Source organism: Cetorhinus maximus, chromosome 19 (assembly GCF_964194155.1).
Source record: "Cetorhinus maximus chromosome 19, sCetMax3.hap1.1, whole genome shotgun sequence".
Classification (NCBI taxonomy): Eukaryota; Metazoa; Chordata; class Chondrichthyes; order Lamniformes; family Cetorhinidae; genus Cetorhinus; species Cetorhinus maximus.
This window is the reverse complement of record NC_135897.1, coordinates 10,331,454-10,354,500: the sequence shown is the minus strand read 5'-3', so window position 1 is coordinate 10,354,500 and position 23,047 is coordinate 10,331,454. Positions and strand designations below refer to the sequence as shown.

General features: G+C 40.8%; 1 protein-coding gene across 2 annotated transcripts in view; it reads left to right on the top strand.

Moving 5' to 3' along the window:
* The window catches only part of ubxn7 (UBX domain protein 7), a 101,098-nt gene that overhangs the window by 47,999 nt on the left and 30,052 nt on the right, over positions 1-23,047 (top strand). For both annotated transcript variants that reach the window (XR_013579578.1, XM_078563466.1), the window contains exons 3-6: positions 4,673-4,740; positions 5,148-5,213; positions 9,342-9,454; positions 22,495-22,641. Coding sequence is in view for 1 of the 2 variants with exons in the window: in XM_078563466.1 (XP_078419592.1) it covers positions 4,673-4,740; positions 5,148-5,213; positions 9,342-9,454; positions 22,495-22,641 (394 nt within the window). In the remaining variant the exon portion in view is untranslated. The remainder of the gene's footprint in view (positions 1-4,672; positions 4,741-5,147; positions 5,214-9,341; positions 9,455-22,494; positions 22,642-23,047) is intronic.

The following is a 23,047-nucleotide window of genomic DNA, read 5'->3' as shown; positions in this document are numbered from 1 at the left end:
GTGGCAGATGGAATACAACGTGGCGAAATGTGAGGTCATGCACTTTGGTAGGAAGAATAGAGGCATAGACTATTTTCTAAATGGGGAGAGAATTCAGAAAAACGGAGTGCAAAGGGACTTGGGAGTCCTAGTCCAGGATTCTCTTGCAGGTTGAGTCGGTAGTTAGGAAGGCAAATGCAATGTTGGCATTTATTTCGAGAGGACTAGAATATAAAAGCAGGGATGTGCTGCTGAGGCTTTATAAGGCTCTGGTCAGACCACATTTAGAATATTGTGAGCAATTTTGGGCCCCGTACCTCAGGAAGGATGTTCTGGCCCTGGAGAGGATCCAGAGGAGGTTCACGAGAACGATCCCGGGAATGAAAGGCTTAACATATGAAGAACATTTGAGGACTCTGGGTCTATACTCGATGGAGTTTAGAAGGATGAGGGGGGATTTGATTGAAACTTACAGAATACTGAAAGGCCTGGATAGAGTGGACGTGGGGAAGATGTTTCCATTAGTAGGAGAGACTAGGACCAGAGGGCACAGCCTCAGAGTAAAGGGAAGACCTTTTAGAATAGAAATGAGGAGAAACTTCTTTAGCCAGAGAGTGGTGAATCTATGGAATTCATTGCCACAGAAGGCTGTGGAAGCCAGGTCACTGAGTGTATTTAAGACCGAGATAGATAAGCTCTTGATTGGTAAGGGGATCAAAGGTTACAGGGCGAAGGCGGGAGAATGGGGTTGAAAAACTTATCAGCCATGATTGAATGGCGGAGTAGACTCGATGGGCCAAATGGCCTAATTTCTGCTCCTATGTCTTATGGTCTAATGTGTGCTTGCAAACATCATTCAGAGGAGTGCCCCATCAGGAAGTCATCAGGAAGATTGAAATAAAAATCTCAGCACAATGATGCCAAGCTATTGCTTTTATTTGGGCTTGTGAGCCACACCTTCTGTTTTTGCAGTGTATGTCTTTATCATGAATGTTGAAGTCTATCGCATGAGTAAAAGTGATTTAATGTTTATGCTTTAAAAAAGCTTAGTACCCCAAAACTTTTCTCAGTATGTATCAGAATTTAGTAGCTGCTGGGAGTCAACATGATCTCTTATTTTACATATGGTCCTATGTTTTAATATCATTATCCCTGACCCCTCTGCCTTGGAGTCAGTCATACCGCAAGCATGAATTGACAAAGGTCCTGATGCCTCTGATCATGGCTTGGGTCACCTTTGTGTTTTTTGGTTGGGAATTCCTTTCCTCTAACTGATTGCAGCTTGTGTTCTTTGGATGTGTGATTTCTACCTCATGGCAAGCAGTCTGAGTTCTCTTTGCATGGCTCATATTTGCTCTCAGTTCTCAGGTTACAGAATGCAGACATCTGGACTCATTTAAGAATGTTTTCAATGTGTGCAGTAAATGTAAATTGTCAGTTTATAGCATGTGTGAGGTTAACATATACTAGCAGGTATTTGTCAGTGTGTGGAGGGCCAACAAGGGAACTTGCCTAACATAAAAACAAGATGCTGGAAATAGTTAGGAGCTTTGGAGGATCTAGGAGAGGGAAACAGAGTTGATGGTTCAGATCAGACACCCTTCATCAGAACTGGGAAAAGTTAGAGATGTAATATGTTTGAGCAAGTGAATGTGAAGAGGGGTGAGAAGGTGACCAAAAGGGGAGGCCTGTGATAAGGTGGAAGGCAGGATCGATTAAATGACAAAAGGTTTCATGGCCAAAGGAAGTGGTAATGGGATAAATAAAGAAACAAAAGATGTCTAGAAGAGGTATGAATGGCAGATCCAGCCCAGAGAGCTTGCCCTCTTTTGAGAGAGGGGCTTGGGAAGAGAGCATTGAAGCTTTGGATTTTGGATTGATTGGCCAAGTTGAGAACTCCTGCCTAATGAGAAATAACTTAGCTGCAGATGGAAGACCCCCTTGAGCTTTGAGGAAGTGTAAACACAAGATCCTTTAGGTGTAGTGGGAACTAGTGATTTTTCAAAATTGGACCATTGGAAATGGTTGCCTATTGTAATAGAATGTCACAGAGCTTATGTAGTAGGAAGAATTAGTTAGAGGCAGCCATAGAATCGTGGAATGATACAGCACAGAAAGAGGCCATGTGATCCATCTTGGCTATGCTGGCTCTTTTGTTAGAGCAGTCTAACCCCAGTTCCTTACTCTTACGCCATGGCTCTGTATATTTTTCCCTTCAAATATTTATCCAGTCCCCTTTTGAACGTAACTGTTGAATCAGCTTCCACATCTCCTTCTTGCAACACATTCCAATCATCATAACTTGCTCTGTATAAACAAAACGGTCTCATCTTGCCACTAGTGCTTCTGCCAATCATCTTAAATCTGGTTATCTAACCATCTGCCACTGGAGGCACTTTCTCCTTACTCTTTGAAAAATGTTCATGATTTTGAACAGTTTGTATCAATCTCCCCTTAAGCTTCTGCCTCTAAGGAGAACAACCCCATCCCTTTGCATAACTGAATACCCTCATCCTTGGCACCTTTCCAGTAAATGTCTTCTGCACCTTCTCAAGGCCTTGACATTCTTCCTGAAGTTTGGTGCTCAGAATTGAACATAATACTCCAGTGAAGGCCTAACCAGCGTTTCCTAAATAACTTCCTTGTTTTTGCACTCTATGCCTCAAACAATAAAGCCAAGGATCCCATATGCTTTTTAATAGCCTTCTCAATTTGTCCTGCCATCTTCGAAGATTTGTGTACATACTCCCCTCCCTCCTCCCAGGTGTCTCTATCCCTGCATCCTCAAAATTGTACCATTTGCTCATATTTCCTCCCTTTATTTCCCTACCAGAATGTATCACATACATTTCTTTTTTAAATTTCATTTGTCATGTGCCTAACACATTTTACCAATCTGTCACCCTGAAGTCTGCTAAATATTTTTACACTTGAATGCACCTTGACCTTTTCCATAACTACTCCATATCTGATATGACCACTATCCTCAAAATGCCATCCTACTCAGTGACCAACTCTTGCAAAGGAAATAAGAGCGAGCCCGCCACAGAGGTCTGTGTCAACGGGGTGCTGCCGAAGCCTGGGGAGAGCAGATACCGTGCATGTGAGAAATTTCAAGGTCCAAATTGCAGTACAAACAGCATCTCAGCACCACGCAGTCCAGGACACGGGACAGTGGACTCTGATGCAAGAAGATCCCGTAAAATAAGGAATGGCTGGTCACCCTGATGCCACTGAAAAATGCTCAACTTGCTCCATTTCATTTTCCAGAACTAGCTCCAGCGCTGATTTCTTTCTTATAAAACAGGACATGTCAGGAACACAACAGGTCCGCCAGCATCTTTGGAGAGAAAAACAGAGCTGCTCTTTCAGTTCTAATGAAGGTTCAAAGACCTGAAACATTAACTGTTTTCCTCTCCACAGATGGTGCCAGACTTGCTGAGTATTCCCAGTATTTTCTGTTTTTATTTCAGGTTTACAGCACCTGCTGCATTTTGCTTTTATATTACTGCTTTATTGCTTGTTAAACTGGGAATACACTGATCAAGATGGAATTTGGGAAAGGATTTGATTTGAAGGGCTTTTGATTTGTTATTTTGCATTAAAATAGTCTTGCTGTGCTCTTCCAGAGGTTACATGAGTAAGCAAAGCTATCATACGAACATATGAATTAAGAGCAGGAGTGGGCCACTCGGCCCTTCAAGCCTGCTCCAACATTCAATACGATCATGGCTGATCTGATTTGAACCTCAACTTCACGTTCCTGCCTACCCCCAATAGTCTTTCACCTCTTGCTTATCAAGAATCTACCCACCTCTACCTTAAAAAATATTCAAGAGCTCTGCCTCAATCACCTTTTGAGGAAGAGAGTTCCAAAGTGCCTCAGCCCTCCTGAGAGAGAACATCTTTCCTCATTTCTGCCCTAAATGGGCAACCCTTTATTTTGAAACAGTGACACCGAGTTTGAGATTCTCCCAAAGAGGAAACATCCTTTCCACATCCATCCTGTAAAGTCCACTCAGGATCTTGTATGTTTCAATCAAGTCGCCTCTTACTCTTCTAAACTCTAGCGGATGCAAGCCAAGCCTATCCGGCCTTTCCTCAAGACAATCCATCCATTCCAGGTATCAATTTAGTAAACCTTCTCTGAACTCTAATGCATTTACATCTTTCCTTAAATAAGGAGACTTGTACACTGCACAGTACTCCAGATGTGGTCTCACCAATGCCCTGTATAACTGAAGCATAACCTCCCTACTCTTGTATTCAATTCCCCTCTCAATAAACGATCACATTCTATTAATTTTGCTAATTATTTGCTCCACCAGCATTCTAACCTTTTGCAATTCATGCACTAGGACACTCTGATCCCTCTGCATCTCAGAGCTCTGCAATCTCACTGCATAATGACAATCTATCAGCATAATGGAACGTAATGTTCACTTCATCCTGAATTCAATCACAGGTATTGTACATGGTTTTACAGTTCTGACCTGGAAGCAGATGCAGGACAACAACAAACACGTTTTGGCATTTGAGGAATATTCACTGCTCAGTGCACTGTTACAATAACAAGTCTTGCTAAAGTATTCCTGGTCTTGGCTTCACTGAGTTCTGTTAATCTTGAGCGTAGGCTGATGGATGCAGTAGTTTCTTCCTCAGTCTGATGCTTGTTCATTTTGCATCATTTTAGGGATGAAGTGCGAGCTCCAATTCCACAAAAGCAAGAAATCCTGGTGGAACCTGAACCTTTGTTTGGGGGTAAGGTGTTTCAAACTAAATATTTCTCTAAACTATCAGTTTCTCTGTTTAATTGCTTTCCCCCAATGTAACAGGCACACAGCTGCTGTCTGTGTCTGATGTAGATTACTGACAGGTAAATCCTCCTAAATGCTCATATTTATGTAGATTGTAATTTGGGTGGTTTCCATTATATTGTGAAAGAGCTTGTATTTATGTAGTGCCATATCATCTCCTGAGGACCTCCTAAACCAGCTTACAACCAAGCCAGGTGGTTGACCGGTTCCCTCTGCCCTGCCTTCTCTCTGACCAGCTTGCCCCCCCCCTGCATCCTCCCCACCTCCCTATATTAATTTTATCTAGCTTTAAATGCTGTTTGCGACCCTGTAGTTTTTGATGCACAGTAAACATAATTGTGCATTCCACAGCTCCTAAACGACGACGACCTGCACGCTCTATATTTGATGGATTCAGAGACTTCCAGACTGAAACAAGTGAGTATTCCTTTTATGTATATTATTTTAACAGGGAACTGTGAAAGTGAGAAGGAAATTTTGCTTCACCATACATAGTAGGAAGATCATAAACTGCTTCCAATCTTCATCTATCCATAACCATTCTCTGCTCCCATGTTCTATTCCAAAAAGCCAGTTGGTGAAGGATAGAACTGGAGAACTGGAGGATAGAATCTTTCACACTGAATTGTATTTAGAGTTACACATTTACAAGCATGCACCTCCAAACTAACAACCACAGTTTGTGTGTCTCTCTTTTTAATAGGGACTCGAGTCAATCTCCAGTTAATGCCACCACCTGCATATAATTAAAAATAATGAACATGTAATTAATAAATTGCCTGCCTATACTTTAACCTTTTGTCACAATTAGCCTATGTGGGCATTGTCATGTGAAACAACGGGGGTGGAGGATCTCAAACATTTTGTGTTTATTCTTGAGTCTGCAGAAATAAGAGCGTAACATGACTTTTCCTTCATTGGAAATAGGATCCAGACCCAAGTAGTACCACTAGATTCCAGGTTAGTTCCTGGCTATCGAGCATTGGGTGTTTCACATACCAAGCAGCAAGGCCATTGTAGAGCTTTATCTCCAAGTTATGATTTGTGGTCTCAGCCATACTTGTTCCCAATCCAGTACCGTTGATTAGGTTTACTGTCACAAATGTTTCCTTGCATCTTTCTTTATGCTGGGTGGCAGTGCTAGATTCTATTTTGGACAGAAACTTGTTTTAAAGGACACCATTTTAGATATGATTATAGTTGCACACAATTCACATTCCAGTTTGTTACCATTGGAGTGAGGAACTGAGTCAATTTGCATGCCCTATCAATATAACAACAAAGATCAGTAAGGTTTGCAGCTGTCATTGCCCTGTTTGTAAACTTCATTTTATCTTTTTAGAAAGTATGTTAAACACACTTGAGAAAATATAATTACTGATTTGCCTTCTCTGACACTTTGATGCCAATATCAAATATGTAAATATTAGGTCTGGGAATCCGGATGGAAAATTAATTTCAGAATCCTAGCTCTAGCAGAATTGTCAAGTGTAATTTTGTAAGAACATAAGGTTTTGCACTCACCCTCACAACTGATGGTTCTCCTAATTGAGGTGAGCATTGTACCATTGCATTCTGTTTATCAACAGGCTGATCTAATCTGCAGTATAAGTGCTGAATTACTACTGGATGCACAAGATAGTTTTTATTTAGTTAACAGCACCAGAAATTGAAAGGAGTGAGGTGGGACATATAGTGCAAATATTGACTGGTGTTTGGACATTGCTCCAAGCATGGGAGCAGCCCCTGGACTTGCAAAGTGGGGAATATCTAGTTACATGTCTCCAACTCTAGTGACAATTGCTAGGTAAGATATGAATTTGAGATGCTGAACTGCACTTCAGGGGAAGGCTAGATAAACACCCAAAGGAGAAAGGAATAGGATATGCTGATTGGGTGAGATGAAGTGATGAGGGAGGAGGCTTGTCTGGAGCATAAATACTGGCATGGACCACATGGGTTAAATGCTCTGTTTCTGTGCTGTACAACTAGGTAACTCTAAAATTATTGCCATACTTGAGATACAAGTGTCCTGGTACACACTGGGTCCTCCTCCATTGTTCTAGCAAGTTCCTCTGTTTTCCCTTGATTGCTAGACTGATTGGTGGAGAGAATAGGAAGTGATTCTGACTTTAAACCATGATTTGAATGTTATTCTTTACAGCACAGATTTACTTTGGGAGTAAGAAAACTAGGCAAGTAACTGGTCTAAGCGAAGTTAGTTGGATTGTTGAAGTAGACAGAGTAAGTTCCCAGAGATAAAAGCAAAATACTGCGGATGCTGGAAATCTGAAACAAAAACAAAAATACCTAGAAAAACTCAGCAGGTCTGACAGCATCTGCAGAGAGGAATACAGTTGACGTTTTGAGTCCATATGACTCTTCATCAGAACTAAGGAAATAGAGAAATGAGGTGAAATATAAGCCGGTAGAGGGGGGTGGGACAGGTAGAGCTGGATAGGGGGCCAATGGTAGGTGGAGGCAAAGAAGAGATTGCCAAAGATGTCATAGACAAAAGGACAAAGGGGTGTTGACGGTGGTGATATTATCAAAGGAATGTGCTAATGGGGACATTGAGGGTAGCAAGCAGGACAAGCTAGGGGCAGATGACCCTAGTGGGGGTGGGGTGGGGGTAAGGAATCGAAATGGGCTAAAAGGTGGAGATAAAACAATAGATCAAAATAAATTTAAAAATAGGTGGGAAAAGATGACTGGTTCAGAGTGAGAACAATAGGCTGACAGTGAAAAAGCACCAGGATGTAGGGTAACAAGCTAATGTTGGAATACTATGGGTGGGATTTTCTGGTCCTGCTGAAAGTCGGTGGACTTTTGAAAATCCTGGCCCATGTCTCTGCCCTAATTTGGAAGTGGCCCAGAAATGATTATTCATATGGGATATACAGCTATCACGAGTGTTAGCATTTGAATATTTAACTTTTATAAATAAAATTTAAAAATTACTTCAAGGTAAAACCATGTGACAGAATTCAAGTTCTAGCTCTGATCTAGTTGTGAATTTTGATGCAAGAGATTTAGATTTGATCAAGATGGCTTACTGACTCGAATTTTGTGGTAAGAGTTATGGAGAGGCTTTCAGTGCTGAGTTATTCAGGATTAAATTGGACTTGAGCTTCCGGCATCAGCATGTGTGCAGTTAAACATGGAAATCAGAAAGTTTCTCTGTTTTTGCACAAGCTTCACTCCACCTGTAGCTCACTGACTTGGCATTGAAATGCATGCAATAGCATGAAGTTGAGTTGCTTACCCACTAGGAACCCATTAAACATGCCAGAAAAAGTTAGGGCCTGCCCATTCAAGTATAAATGAGTTTTTAACAGCATGGCAAATTTTAATTACTGCCAAACAACCTTTGACGTTGAAAGTTTACTTTTTACAAGTGTGAATTTGTATTCTTAGATTTAAACAAAAAAGGTTTTTCTCTTTCCCTCCCTCTATCCCATTTTTCTGTCCATTTTTTGTTTTCAGTGCATGATTTTACATTGAATTGAACATCCTAAGTTACACCTGGTTCGGATTCAGTGTCTCTGTTATGATTCTTCAATCCGGTTGAGACATGCCATTGCTTGTTTTGCTGTCTCAGGCCCCAGACCCTTTGCAGAAGCCGCTGGGCTGTTCCGATTCTTGATTACTGCAATTTGCAGTGTGAAGACTTACAAAGTCCCTGGAAAAGTTGAAATGTTATGAATGGCGAGCTCACATCCTCGCTGCTCACCACAAAATCTAGGCTATAGCTTTTCCTGCAGCGTCTATCCAAGTAAATAAAAGGCTCTTGAATCTAAATATCTGTAGGAACAACGTTGTATACCTCTATCCCTTTCATTTCCTGATTTTGTTATTTGTCATTTGAGTCTGACTTTTTCTCCTTTCCTCCCCTTCCCTCTATTTTATACTGTTGTCTGTAAGAAAGTCTTATTAAATACAGGATGAGAATTTTGCATATTAAATTGTTACTTTTATGACATTGGCTCATTTACTAATGTGGCAAGCGAATGCCATCTGCTGTGTGGCCTGACTGCATGGAAAATTGAAATAATGGTTATAGGGTTATTCAGAGAGGGAGGTGAACCCTGTCTAACATACAGAAAGTGATGACTTGGTTTAACAGGGTAAAGAGCGATAACTAATGTATAATACAAACACATGCGTATTTAACCCAAAATACACCTACTTGGAGCAATCAACTACCAATCTGATTTTAAAGTTCTTTGTTCTTGGTGCACTTATCCTGAGTGGCTTTCTAGAAAACAATCCTGATTAAGTAGCAAGTGGGAAATGGAAATATATTTAAAATTCTCAACAGCAAAGCTTAAAAAATGAAATCTGTATCACAGAAAAACAGAACATTAAAAGAAAAGGATAGGAATGTGTTATAAGATGGTGAACTGGAATATTGCTTCACTCTCTTTATGGTGTCACTGAAATACCTCCTTATTACAACCTTAAGACACTGTGTTAACTGTTCTGTGTGTAAAAAGAGCAGGCCATAAATGTGTGTACTAACATTCTGTGGTAATGTGTTTACAGTCAGACAGGAGCAGGAGCTGCGGAATGGTGGTCCGGTGGACAAGAAGCTGACCACTCTGGCAGACCTCTTCAGACCACCCATAGACCTAATGCACAAAGGCAGCTTTGAAACGGTGAGGGTTAGGAATGGAGCTATAATCATGAGTAACAATTACAGGAATGGAGTGACGTTTTTATGGATAAGCAGGGGCAATATTGTTTCTGTTGGTAGTGTTTTCTTTCCCAACAAAGTCATGAAACTAATCATTTGGTCGCTACACACTTAGTTGCTTAAATTCAGTATTGTCTTGTTTAACTTGTAAGCCTTTTGGGAGCCCTCCATCATGCATTGTTTTCAGTGCAAAAGGATGACCTGCTGACTTGCTCTTATTGCTTCCAAGGCGATGTCCTGACTGGAAGAGGTTTGTGTGGCATCAGTAATTTAAGTATATGAACCCTAATAGCTCCTACTGGGCTGGCATTATATGCCTTCATTCTATTATTTGTCATTGAAATACCAAATAGTAGATCATTTTATGTTTATGATTGCTTTTAAATGTGATGTCTGGATTTTGGTGGTTCTTGTGTGGGTTTAAGTGCATTAATTACAATAAGGTTTCTTTTGGAGAAGAAAATAATTCTATTTTGGATAACACCAGCTTGCTCGTAAATATAACCCTTTCATGTGGAAAAATGTTTCATAACACCTCAAGGGCATAGTAAAAAAAAATAGTTGTTTTTGATTAGTGATTGTCAATGTTGGGAATGCATAGAATAAGGTTGGCCTTAAAAGTTTGATCATGACCACATGTTACTGTGCCTCACTTTTTACAAAAAAAAATTCATTTACGGGATGTGGGCATCGCTGGCTAGGCCAGCATTCATTGCCCATCCCTAGTTGCCCTTGAGAAGGTGGTGGTGAGCTACTTTCTTGAACCACTGCAGTCCATGTGGTGTAGGTACACCCACAATGTGGTTAATGAGGGAGTTCCAGGATTTTGACCCAGCGTTAGTGAAGGAATGGTGATATATTTCCAGGCCAGATGGTGAGTGACTTGGAGGGGAACTTCCTGGTGGTGGTGTTCCCATGTATGTGCTACCCTTGTCCTTCTAGATGGTGTTGGTCTTGGGTTTGGAAAGTGCTGTCAAAGGAGCCTTGGTGAGTTTCTGCAGTACATCTTGTAGATGACACACACTGCTTCCGCTGTTCGCCAGTGTGGAAGGAGTGAATGTTTGTGGAAGGGGTGCCAGTCAAGCAGGCTGCTTTGTCCTGGATGGCGTCAAGCTTCTTGGGTGTTGTTGGAGCTGCACTCATCCAGGCAAGTGGCGAATATTCCATCACATCCCTGACTTGTGCCTTGTAGATGGTGGAAAGACTTTGGGGAGACAGGAGATGAGTTACTCATTGCAGGATTCCTAGCCTCTGACCTACTCTTGTAGTCACAGTATTTACATAGCCAGTCCAGTTCAATTTCTGGTCAATGCTAATCCCCATGATGTTGCGTTCTCTATGTAGCACGTCTATTGTTCCTTGCATTTGGCCACACCCCTTAGAACCTGTAACAACCCTATACCATCTAGCCACTTATTCTCTGGTGTAAATATTTGCAATTTCCAAAGCTGTTTTTCAAAGCCTATTCAGAAATAGTAATTTGGTCATCCATTTCCTAAGCCAAGATGTTCTCATAGTAGTACAGTGACAATAATTGTGGACAGTACTCTAGGTGGAGCCAGACCATTACTTAGTGCAAGTTCCCAATTGCTTCCTGGGGCTGATGACCTCTCCCTCAGGATTTTAAAATCTTATAACTTGAAAGCTTTTAAAGTATACATCTAAATTTTTTTTGCACATAAATAAAGATTCCCTTGCCCTCACTCTATCAAGTACTCCCCATCCAGATACAGTTTAAATGGAGAATGAACCTCCTTTTACACTTGCTGCAATGGTATGAGGCTGTTTTCATTAAAACAGGAGGTAACCAGGGAATTTGATGGAGGTTTTTAAAATTATGAAGGTACAGAACAGAGTACATAGAAACTGACTGTTCCCATGATTTAAGGATCTGGATTGAAAAGACAGGTATGCAAGGTTAAATGTAAGAGATTTAGAACTGAGAGCAGACAACCTTTTTTTTTTACACAGGATTGAGAGGATGTTGAATGCAATCACTGTTTGAAGCAGAAACTGTGTTAGCCTTTAGGAATAGGTTTGTTAGATGGTATGGAATAACATCTAAGTTATTGATAAATGATATGGAAGCAGAATGGTCATATGGGATTAGGACTGCTGCTCATGTGGAGAGTAAACACCAACTTAGACTGTAAGATAAAGGCAAAATACTGCGAATGCTGGAAATCAAACAAAAACAAAACGCTGGAAAAGCTCAGCAGGTCTGACAACATCTGTGGAGAGAAAGACAGAGTTAATGTTTCGAGTCCGTATGACTCTTCAGAGACTCCTCTTTCTCCCTCTCTGAAGAAGAGTCATACGGACTCAAAATGTTAACTGTCTTTCTCTCCACAGATGCTGTCAGACCTGCTGAGATTTTCCAGCATTTTTTGTTTTTGTACCAACTTAGACTGGTCAGGCCAAACATAAAAATTATAAATGGCAATGGTGTTAGATTTTACAGGTACATAGAGCACAAACTAGTGCTCAACACTTTTTATTAGCCAGGTTAATACACACAGTTGTGTATCCACCATGCTCTCTCTACTGGCACCTACATCATTTGAAAGTGGGATTTGCAGGATGCCTAAATCACCAGAGCTATGTTTGATGCAGACTACTGGATATGTCATTACCTAATTGACCTTCATCAACATCAACAATCTCACCCTGGAGGTTGACTTCTTTACATAACTTGGATCAGCAATTACAAACAACCTGTCCCTTGATACTGAAATCAGCACCAGGATTGCTAAAGTCATAGCTGTTATGTCAAAGTTGAGAAGTTGAGTACGGGCCAACTGTAAACTAACCAAAAATATAAAGCTCCATGTGTACCAGACTTGTGTTCTCGGCACCCTCCTTACAGTAGCGAAGCATGGGCAACTTATGCAAGCCAAGAAAAGGTTGAACAGCTTCCATCTCCACTGCTTCAGAATATTGGTCATCTTCTGGCAAGACAGAGTACCAAAAATTGAAGTACACCAGTGTGCAGGGATCCCCAGTGTTTGCCCCCTTGAGTCAGGAACGACCCCATTGGTTGGATTATGTGAACAGAATGGATGACAGCTGCATTGCCAAAGACATGCTTTATGGTGAGCTTGCTATTGGCACGTGACTAACAGGTCACCCATGTCTGCGATGCACGGAAGTCTGCAAGTGAGACTTCAAGTTGACTGGGGTCAAGTCGATGCATGGAAAGTCCTCGCTGCTGACTGATGCTCCTGGAGACAAGCAGTCAGGAAGGGCATGGAGAAAGCAGAGGACTAAAGAAATGACCAGATGCCGAAAAAGAGAGCCCAACGGAGGGAAATAACATCACTTGACCTTGGGCTATTGTTATTCGTCAGTGCCAGCAGCGGAAGGGACTGCCACACACTTAAGTGGCCTCTACAGCCGCAATAAACGATGTTCAATCCAGAAGTGACGAACTCCTGTGTGCAGTCCATTGTCTCCTGTGACAGATGCCATTACATCAGTTGACCAAAATACCGTTGCTCACCATTCTGCTGTATCCTGGTGAGAACCAGTGAGCCTCCATGTCAAGCAGTTGAAGATTATGACTTTGCAGCTGTGCTGGATCATTACTGAAGCACTGGGCTAGATCGTATTGCTCAAAAATGACTCCAACTCTGGCATTTTTCAAAGTGCTATATCTAAGACATTGGCTTCATTGAGCAGTAGCATTAAGCCTGGTTTGATCAACAGGAGGTTGAAAGTCCTTTCTGAAAAAGATGCTTCAATAGCTGACTGACTGATGGCCTGTTTTAAAAACAAGCAGCTCATTTACTCTGCTCACATGCAGACCAAGTTTTGGGACAAGATGACCTGGCCATGGACATAAGCCAGAGGACAACCTACTCATCACTAGCCAGATACACATACTGCAATAGCAATGTTACCTTTTTGACAACACATTTAAGTAGACCATCAACCATCAAGTCTGTCTATGATGGGTCTACCAATAAGACACAAATTGCCCCTTCAATATATAGGCTAGCTCAACGTCCAGTCCCAATATTTCCCCCCATCCCACCCCCCTTCCACCTCCCATTCCAGTGGAATGCAATCCTGCCCACAACAAACATGGGTGAAATATCTGGGGCATCTGCTAGTCAGAAAGATGATTGTATGAATTCCAGCTGGAACTTGGGAAATGCAGCACAGTCTGGAATCTGTTTCTGAAAGTCCGTAGGTTCCAGACACATGGACAAATTCAGATTCTTTTTCCTCCTCCCCAGATCCTTCTGCCGAAACCCTGCAAAACCTATTTGCCTTGCTGCCTCTGTGTGTGGTTCCAGCTGGTGTCTCAAGATTCCATTGGAAATTTGTTGATGCTAACTTTGTGGACAGCAGTGAGATTGGATGCTAACTTTGCATTTTAATAAACCTATGACACCACCACAAAAGAGACTACATTATAAGGTTCCAGTCTTTAGGATGGCTAGATTATTCTGAATTGACAGAATGACTAGTTGAAAGAAAGCAATAAGTCAGAAGACAGCTGCCTGGTAATTGGTTGCTACTGACTTTCATGGTTCAAAATTTTTACTAGGCTTTGAGATTGAAACCAGTCCAAAGATATCTACATCCACAGATGGTGTCAAGTGTAACCAGTGCCAAAAGAGGAGCATTATTCATAGGCTCAGAAGGATTTGAAGCAGCTGAATTTTTGAACAGGGAGATGGCAGATGGAGCTTAATACCGTTAATTGTAAAGTGAATGAGATTTGGAAGAAGGAATAGGTAGTATCTCTGGGAACAAATTGGAGGAATGAAGTCATGCTATCTTCGTGGGTTCATCATGGTGCAAAGAAAACCAAATGCACAGGGAAGAGTATAGCTTATGAATGGAAAGAAGTGAGTTTATGATTATACATGGCCTTGAAGTATTGACATCTGGAGTAATATAACTACTATTAGTTCCTGGTTTCAAAAAGGAGACATCTGTCTGAGAATTAGCTGCTACTGGGAGCAAGAAATTAGTTCATAATTTTTCATAATTGAAAAAAGGATGTGCATTTATACAGCAACTTTCACAATCTCATGATGTCCCAAAGCACTTTACTGCCAATGAAGTTCTTTTGAATTTCAGATGTGGGAATTGTGACAACCAGTTTGTGCACAGCACGGTTCCACAAACAGAATGTGATGAGGGATAAATGTTGGCCAGGACATGGGGAAAAATCCCCTACTCTTATTTGAATAGAACCATGGGAATTTTTTACATCCACCTAACTCGGCAGAGTGGACCTTGTTTTAATGTCCCATCCAAAAGAGGGCACTTCTGGCAGTGCAGCACTCCCTTAGTACTGCACTGGAGTGTCACCCTCTATTTTTGTCCTCATGTCTCTGGAGTGGAACTTAAACCTGCAAACCTTATAATCTGTGAGGTGACTGTGTCAAAAACTGAGCCACAACTATTGCCTGGAGACTAGAATCAGTTCAAAAATGGTGAAATTTGCAAATGATAACACATAGGGAATAGTCACAAGAACATCAACATGGAGGATATGCAGCAGTTGGATTTGTGAGCAGGAAAGTCTCCACTGCCACTTAATCACAGAATTTAGAGAGAAAGAGTGGCTGTGTATCCTGAGACTTGTGGCAAATTAGTCTGGAGACTTACTGGAATGCTTAAGATTATGAAGGGGCTTGATAAGTTGGAAGTTTATGCAGAAATTTTCCTGCCATATATGAAACTTCAGCATGAGCTTCAAGGTCAATACACACACAGACTACTGAGAGAATTCCTTTGGGAATATTATCATATGAAACAAACAGCACAGGAATTTAGTAGGAAGTTAAGGTTCTAAAAAGGAAATAGACAAAGTTCCTGGTACATGAAAGAGCTTATGGCTGATGATTTTTTTCTAAATGATATGTAGTGATACGTCTCTGGAAAGAGATGGAATTGAGAGAGAAAGAAACTAGATAGAACGATGGCCTTTCCCCAGAAATAAATTTCTGTGCTATTATATCTACAGATGGACCTATCTGAATGTTAGAGGTAACTTAAGATGTTGAGGATAATCAAATTTATCCTGTTGTACATTTAGTAACTTCAGTATTTTCTCCCAAGTTGTTCAGAGGAGGCAGAATTAAGTTTTAAAAATACTTAATGTAAAGATGGTATTGCTGCTCAACTGGATGTTGCAACATCCTTGATGTATCATCATGTGATAGAGGAATGAATAGCATCTTGATGGAAATGGGAATAGAAACCAATGTATGACACCAGTAAAATCAGCCAGTGTAGGATCGGTGATTAATTCTGAAGAAATAGGATGCCAAATCCCAGGAATCAAGAATGACCACATTACTGAAAATTGGGAAGCCCTGATTATGATCAACCTCTTCCTTTTGAACCCCACAAAATGCATCAACAAGGAAAGAATTGCCCTGAATCTATTCGGGGAAAGTCTAATATGTAAATCTAGAAGGATGGGTATTTAGAAGTTGTAACCATTCTGTGATTTTATTCAGCTCGTGATCTGCAGGGTAGTGGCTCTTCCCATAGTGATGCAGAATCTAGATTTGGACCCAACTTAAGCAAATAAAATGAATATTGATCACAAAAGATGAAATACTGCAGGTGCTGCAAATCTGAAATAAAGACTGGAAATGCTAGAATTATTCAGGTCTGGCAGCATCTGTGGAGAGAGAGAGAGAGAGAGAGGAACAGAGTTAACGTTTCAGATCTCTTTCAGGTTCTGATGAAAGATCACAAGACCTGAAAAGGTAATTCTTGTTCCTCTCTCCACAGATGCTGCCTGATCCTGCGTATTTCCAGCATTTTCTCTTTATATTTAAGGAGCCTTGATATTATTTCTGAAAACAGGCAAACTAATCCCAGGTACACTTCTGAGATCTCACGTTAAGCCACCTGTTATGTGTTTAAGTTCACAAAGCTTACTTGGATGATTTGGTTTCTACTATCCCAGCATTTGAGTGGGGGCGGTGGTGGCAGTGCAGAGAAGGAAATGATCAATTTGCATAGTTTTTTGTGCTTTACTCATTCTTCCTGGATATTTACCAACTTAATTGCACTACTAATTTACTTAGATATTTTGTAATCTTACAAGTGAAAATTTCAACCAATTTACTCATTTTTTTGTCCTATGGATGCAAGATGAGAACATATTTTTGGTATTTTGCTTCTGCAAGGTGTGATGGGACTCTCACTAAATGGAAAATGTTAAAATTATCTATAGAATTTCTTTTGGAGGGTTCAGTGCAGCTTAGATTAGAAATTGTTCAACATCTGTACTCAGAAGGGAAGCCATTTGGCCCATCATGCCTATGCTGGGAAGTAAATCCTAGTGCATGATTTCTGTCAGTCACTGGCACAAATGATAGGTGAATAAATAGCTTGTATGATGCAACAAACTTAGAGAGAAGGATAGAGATCTGTGAAAGGTAAGCAGACTAGAACATACGAACCAAAAGTCAAAATACATCATAGTTCTACAAAGAAGTGGGAGAGGTTTAGAAGAGAGCAGAAAGATCCACGGGCTGAGAATGCTAAGCAGTACAAAAGTATGGGAGGCATAGACAGAGGAGGCAAATTGGAAAAGAATCAGCAAAAATTCAAATAAATTAATTAGTTACAGGAAGCTACATGTCACAGGAAATCAAATAACTTTGTAAACGATGTTCATTAGATACTTGTTTTATCGCTAACTCTTCCTAAAAATAATTGAAATGCATCTGAAATGGAAGCATTGGATTACTAGCTTATTTAAGCACACAACGTAATATATCAACCCCACTGATGTTAAGATCATTTTGAGTTCAGTTTCCACCATGACCATAGCACTAAGACTGTTCTGGTCAGTTCCCAGTGACCTCCTTTGTACCTGTGTTCATGACAGTCAACTGTTTTCCTCTTCACTGTCTTTCTTCTCTACTGTCACTTGGCTGTACTCTTGTTCATCCAAAACTGCCCTTCCCAAATCCTATCTTGCACCCTTATTGATCCTATGCTTCATTGTCACCAAACCCCGAAACACATTCAGTTTGTTCTAGTGAATTTACAACGCTACCACTCAAAGCTTTGCTGGTCTTATGTCTTCCACCAGCACTGCACACTTAGACTCTACTTTCAACCCTGGCCTCCTTTGCATCTTCATTCCACGATCAGTTGCAGCACTTCACCTATTTTAGAACTTTCCCTAAATTTTGTGACCTTTATAACCCTCCCGACCCACTGGAACCCTCAAGACTCCCCAAAACTTACCTTTTTTAAACCTCTGTTAGACATCTGATTCTGCCTCTGTGAAGTTCGTTTTGATGTTCTTCACATTAAAAGTGATGTACAAATGCAGGCTGTGGTCTTGGTACTGAGGGAATTGTGACACTGATTTGGGGTAATGTTGCTTCCTTTTGATCATTTGCATGCAAATGTCATTCCTTCACAATTGATTCATTTTGTCTTGATCTCCATGCTCTTTTGGTAAGTGTAATCTTGCTGCTTCAATTTTTCAAGGTTTCTGTTTAATCTTGTCTCTTGCTTGTCAAACCAGTACCCTTTGGCTCCACTTAGTTGTTCCTCCTCCTGCCTCCTCTCCAATGCCAAAGCTTCCTTCCAAGAAGTTTGTTCTTTGTGACAAACACTACCTAACTTTAATTCTCTACGAAGTCCACATCCATTCAAGGCTTGAATGCTGCTCTTGAACTTATTGTACGCTGGTCCCTCTGGGATAAGATGCAAAAAAAAAAAAAACCTTCATTAATGATGAATTTCTGAGGATTTGAAAGACACTATATATAAATGCAAATTCATTGTTTGATGAACCACTTGGCCCAAGCCTGACAATTGTTCAGGTGCATGTAGGCACTGATTGCTTCATTTTCTGATAGTTGCAAATAGAACTGAATGCTGCAATCATCAGCAAACATCCTCCCCACTTCTGACCTTCTCATGGAGGAGTAGTCATTGATGAAGCAGCTGAAGATGGTTGGGCCTATGACACTATGCTGAGGAACTCCTGCATTGATGTCCTGGGGCTGAGATGATTGGCCTCCAACAACCACAATCATCTTTCTTTATGCTTGGCATGACTCCAGTCAGTAAAGAATTTTCCCTGATTCTCATTTACTTCAATTTTACCAAAGCTCCGTGATGCCACACTTGGTCAAGTACTGCCATGTTGACAAGGGCAGTCGCTCTCACCTGATCTGTCCATGTTTGGACCAAGGCTGAAATGAGGTCTGGAGTCGTGTTCTTGGCAGGACCCAAACTGAGCTGCTTGATACATCTGTCAATGACACTTTCCATCACTTTGCTGATGATTGAGAGTAGACTGATGGGGCATACCTGGGCAATTTTTCACTTTGTTGGGTGACTGCCAATGTTGCAGCTGTATTGGAAGAGCTTGCCTAGGGGTGTGGCTAGCTCTGGAGCACAATTTTTCAACATTACAGCTAGGATGTAGGGACCCCTGCTGTACCCAGTGTTCTCAGCTGTTTCTTAATCATGTAGAATGAATTGAATTGCCCGAAGACTGGCATCTGTGATAATAGGAACCTCAGGAGGAGGCCAAGATGGGTCATCCACCTAGCATTTCAGTAATTCTTAATAGATAAGACAGATTTGCCTTGTGGTAAAGGAAGAATGGTTCATTGTATTCATCTCATTAGCCTAAGGACTCATGGGTCACTTGAAGATGAAGCAATACAAACAGGACAAAAATAAATTGAGTTCTTTCAAGGTCCTTGGCCTGGATTCTCTGTCAGCTACAGAGGACCTGATCAAGTAAACAAACCTCATCATGAGTAAGGCACCAATTTGATTTGTCTTTTAAGGCTGGTACATGAGGAAATTTCAGATGAAGGAGCTTGAGGGCATACAACCTCTGTGCCAGCTCCTGCATAACAGTCATTGTACTGCATTGTTTGAAATGCCACTTCAAACTTGATGTGACGCTTTATAAATGAAAACTTTATTTTATTTTGCTCTGAGACTTCACGTGCTATTTACAATACAACTTCAGGTAATAAGCAAATTATAAATGACATGTGTAAATCCCATGGTGATTTCAGCTTGATTTCCCCAGCAGAAGCTTGAGCCCACATTGACCAAAAAAAACAATGGCTCTGTATCTATAACATTTGAGTAGCAACACAATTACAGTTATAACCAAAGCTGGCACCTGCTTACTTGGTTCCTCTCTTGTTTGTTGGCTGACCCTTGTTCTAATTCGGGATTTATAATATTTCTCTTCTGCCAACACAAAAACCAGCTCCCATATGCTTGTTTGTATTTACCGTGAACTAAGGTAAAACTATCAGGGATGTTTTGACTTTATGCTTTATTAAATTCTTTCAACCTGTTCTGCCACCTTTCAATGGCTTATGCACATAATACACCCGGGTCCCCCTGCTCCTGCACTCCCTTTAGAATTGTTTCCTTTATTTTATATTGTCTCTCCACGTTTTTCCTACCAAACTAAATTGCTCACATCTCTTCACATTGAACTTCATCTGCCACTTGTCCACCCATTCCACCAACTTGCCTATGTCCTTTTGAAGTTTTGCACTGTCCACCTCATAGTCCACAATGCTTCCAAGTTTCATATCATCTACAGATTTTGAAATTGTGCCCTATACACCAAGGTCTAGGATATTAATAGATATCAGGAAGAGCAGGGGTCCTTACACTGATTCCTGGGGAACTTCACTATAAGCCTTCCTCCAGTCTGAAAAACAACTATTCACCATTACTCTTTGTTTCCTGTCACTTGACCAATTTCATATCTATGTTGCTCTGCCCCTTTTGTTCCATGAGCTCTAACTTTGCTGACAAGTCTGCTGTACGGCACTTTATCAAATGCCTTTTGGAAGTCCATGTACACCACAGCAGCATTACCCTCATCAACCCTCTTTGTTACCTCATCAAAGATCTCAAGCAAGTGTATGATTAACAATCAACAACCATATTGTGAATGATCTGTAACCATCTTTATACCAGCTGATAGGATGGTTAGTCCTAAATGGCGGGAAGGGTTTGTCAGGTATCAAAACCTATACAATGGGTTGGTGGTGGGGTGCAGGGTGGGGCGAGGGGGCTGATTGTAGAGTAGTCTTTTGCTACCACTATGCCAAAACTTACTCATTCAGTGGGGTATGTATGTATATTTCAGTGGTCAAGAGGATGATTGCAGAACACTTGTATTGAGCTACTTACCATGTCAGTTGTGAGGATATCCTAGTATCTTCGGCTCACTTAACGGTGGCTGAAATGAACACACATTACATGTCTAATGACCAACTAGTAACTGCCCACTTGGTGAGATCATGATGGCAATGAAAGTTGGAACCAAGTTAATTTTCCATGGTATACTTGGTAATCTGACAGATCAACCACATAGCTCTGAAGTATTCCAGGGCACCTTGAATAATGATTTGCTCACTAATGGAACCTGAAGGATAGATGTGTCAGCAGAGGCCAAGATTTTTACCACTCAGTACAATGAATCGTACAAGCCAATTCCTTGATGTGTAGGGTAGTCTTAGCTGAGCAAGCGGCACTCCAATTTGGATAAACAGGAACCCTACATGTAGATGTAAATTTCTCAATAGCTTGATTTGAAGTCTCTTAAACGTGGTGCTTAATTTGTGTGTATCAGACATCTAGCTCACAAAAAAAGCCATCTACAATGGAATGCTGATACAAATGAAGTGCAAGACTTGAAAAGACAAAGTTCCATTAGCTGATTGAACCCTTCAGGTGTTTCCTTCAAGTCTACATCCACTCTACAGTAGAATGCTGCACAGCATTGTACTGATCTACAGTGGTATAATATTGTCGTGTACAGCCCAAAAAGCCTTTTATGTTTCATCAGCCAGTTCTAAAGTCCAGAGCATATTGTCATGACTCACTGGGGACAGTGCACTGTAATATCAAGTCCCACTGTTCCCCAAGCTGTGACAAATGTGAAAAGTTTGACCAAACCACCAGATTACCCAAATTCTACCTAACTGTTTAATTTAGGATAATAGAATATGAGCACCAGGTTTGTAAACTTAATAAGTAAATAACTGTGTATTGAACAAACCGTCTTTAACCAGTGGCAAAAGAAAGAAATATGAACTGCTAATTTCTAACTCTATAACCTAAACTCTACCCTTTCTTAAACCCCAATACACACACACGGCACAATGCACAAAAACGTAGATTTTAAGGGTGGGATAAAAAAGTTCAATAGCACTAATTTGGGAGTACAGGATTCAGTGGGTTGATTTTGATCGATGTCTTCCAAATTCCTTTCAGTTCTTGTTAATGACACGAGGTGGTCTTCCAGCACTTTCAGTATTTAGTTTACTGGTTGAACACTTGCCCTTCAATGTCTCTAACAGTGATTTTCTCCTTTTGCCTCTTGACAGAGATTTTCAGAGAGCAGATTATAGAGATATGATGAGAAAAAAAACCAGCTAGCTGCTATTGTAGAATTACTAGAATTGTACACACAGGAGAGAGGGGCTTTAGGTCTTATTCCTTTCAGGCTAGGGGTTATTCTGCTGTATTGCCCTCTCTCAAAACTGGTTACTGGTCAAGAACCAATTAAAACGTTGTTGCCAGACAGCTCCCTTGGTACAGGACTCCTTTCTGGCACCACCCTGTCTTTCATGGCACACTTTGTTCCAGGACAGCAACATTGCATATATCTCTCATCCTGTTCCAGTGGATATGGCTTTCAAACTGCAGCCATTGTAATTTTAATCCATAGTCCAACACAAAATAAAAAGAAATGTTCTTTACAATATTGTAGATTTATTCCTGAACCAGGTCTATTCCCTGACTATCTCAAGCCAGCAGTACAAAAAAACTGGAGCAAGATGTGACTGAGACACTACAGATGCCTCCCTTTACACATTTTATGTGGTAATTCCCTGGAATGTATTTTTGAAGCATTTAATTTCCAGTACAAGATACAGCTCAGCACTTAATACAAACCATGAAGTTGCAATCTTCTAGTCATTCGTTTCTTCTCTCTTTGAACAGGCAAAGGAGTCGGGACAGCTGCAGAACAAGTGGTTAATGGTAAACATTCAAAATGTGCAAGACTTTGCTTGCCAGTGTTTGAATCGTGATGTTTGGAGCAATGAGGCTGTGAAAACCATCATTCGAGAGCATTTCATCTTTTGGCAGGTACCAAAAGGCGGGCGATTGTTGGTGTTAAGGGTTTTAGTGAAAAAGGTTCAGTACATTATTGCTGATGAAATGCAAGAAACTGTTTAACTGCATGCCAATCACAATAATTCACTTTCCTGTAAATTTTGTTCCAATGAAATTAATGCACGTTTAAATTGATGTTTTCTTCCATCTATTTCTTTTGTATTTGCTGTGACAGATATTGTTTGTTTTACACCCAGCTGGGTACAGGGCCAGAAGAAGCTCATGAATTTATAAGAGCCCACCCAATCTTCCATCTGTTACATATAGAAAATCAGGCAGGCTCTATTTTGTGTGAAACAAAAACAGAAATACCTGGAAAAACTCAGCAGGTCTGGCAGCATCGGCGGAGAAGAGCAAAGTTGACGTTTCGAGTCCTCAT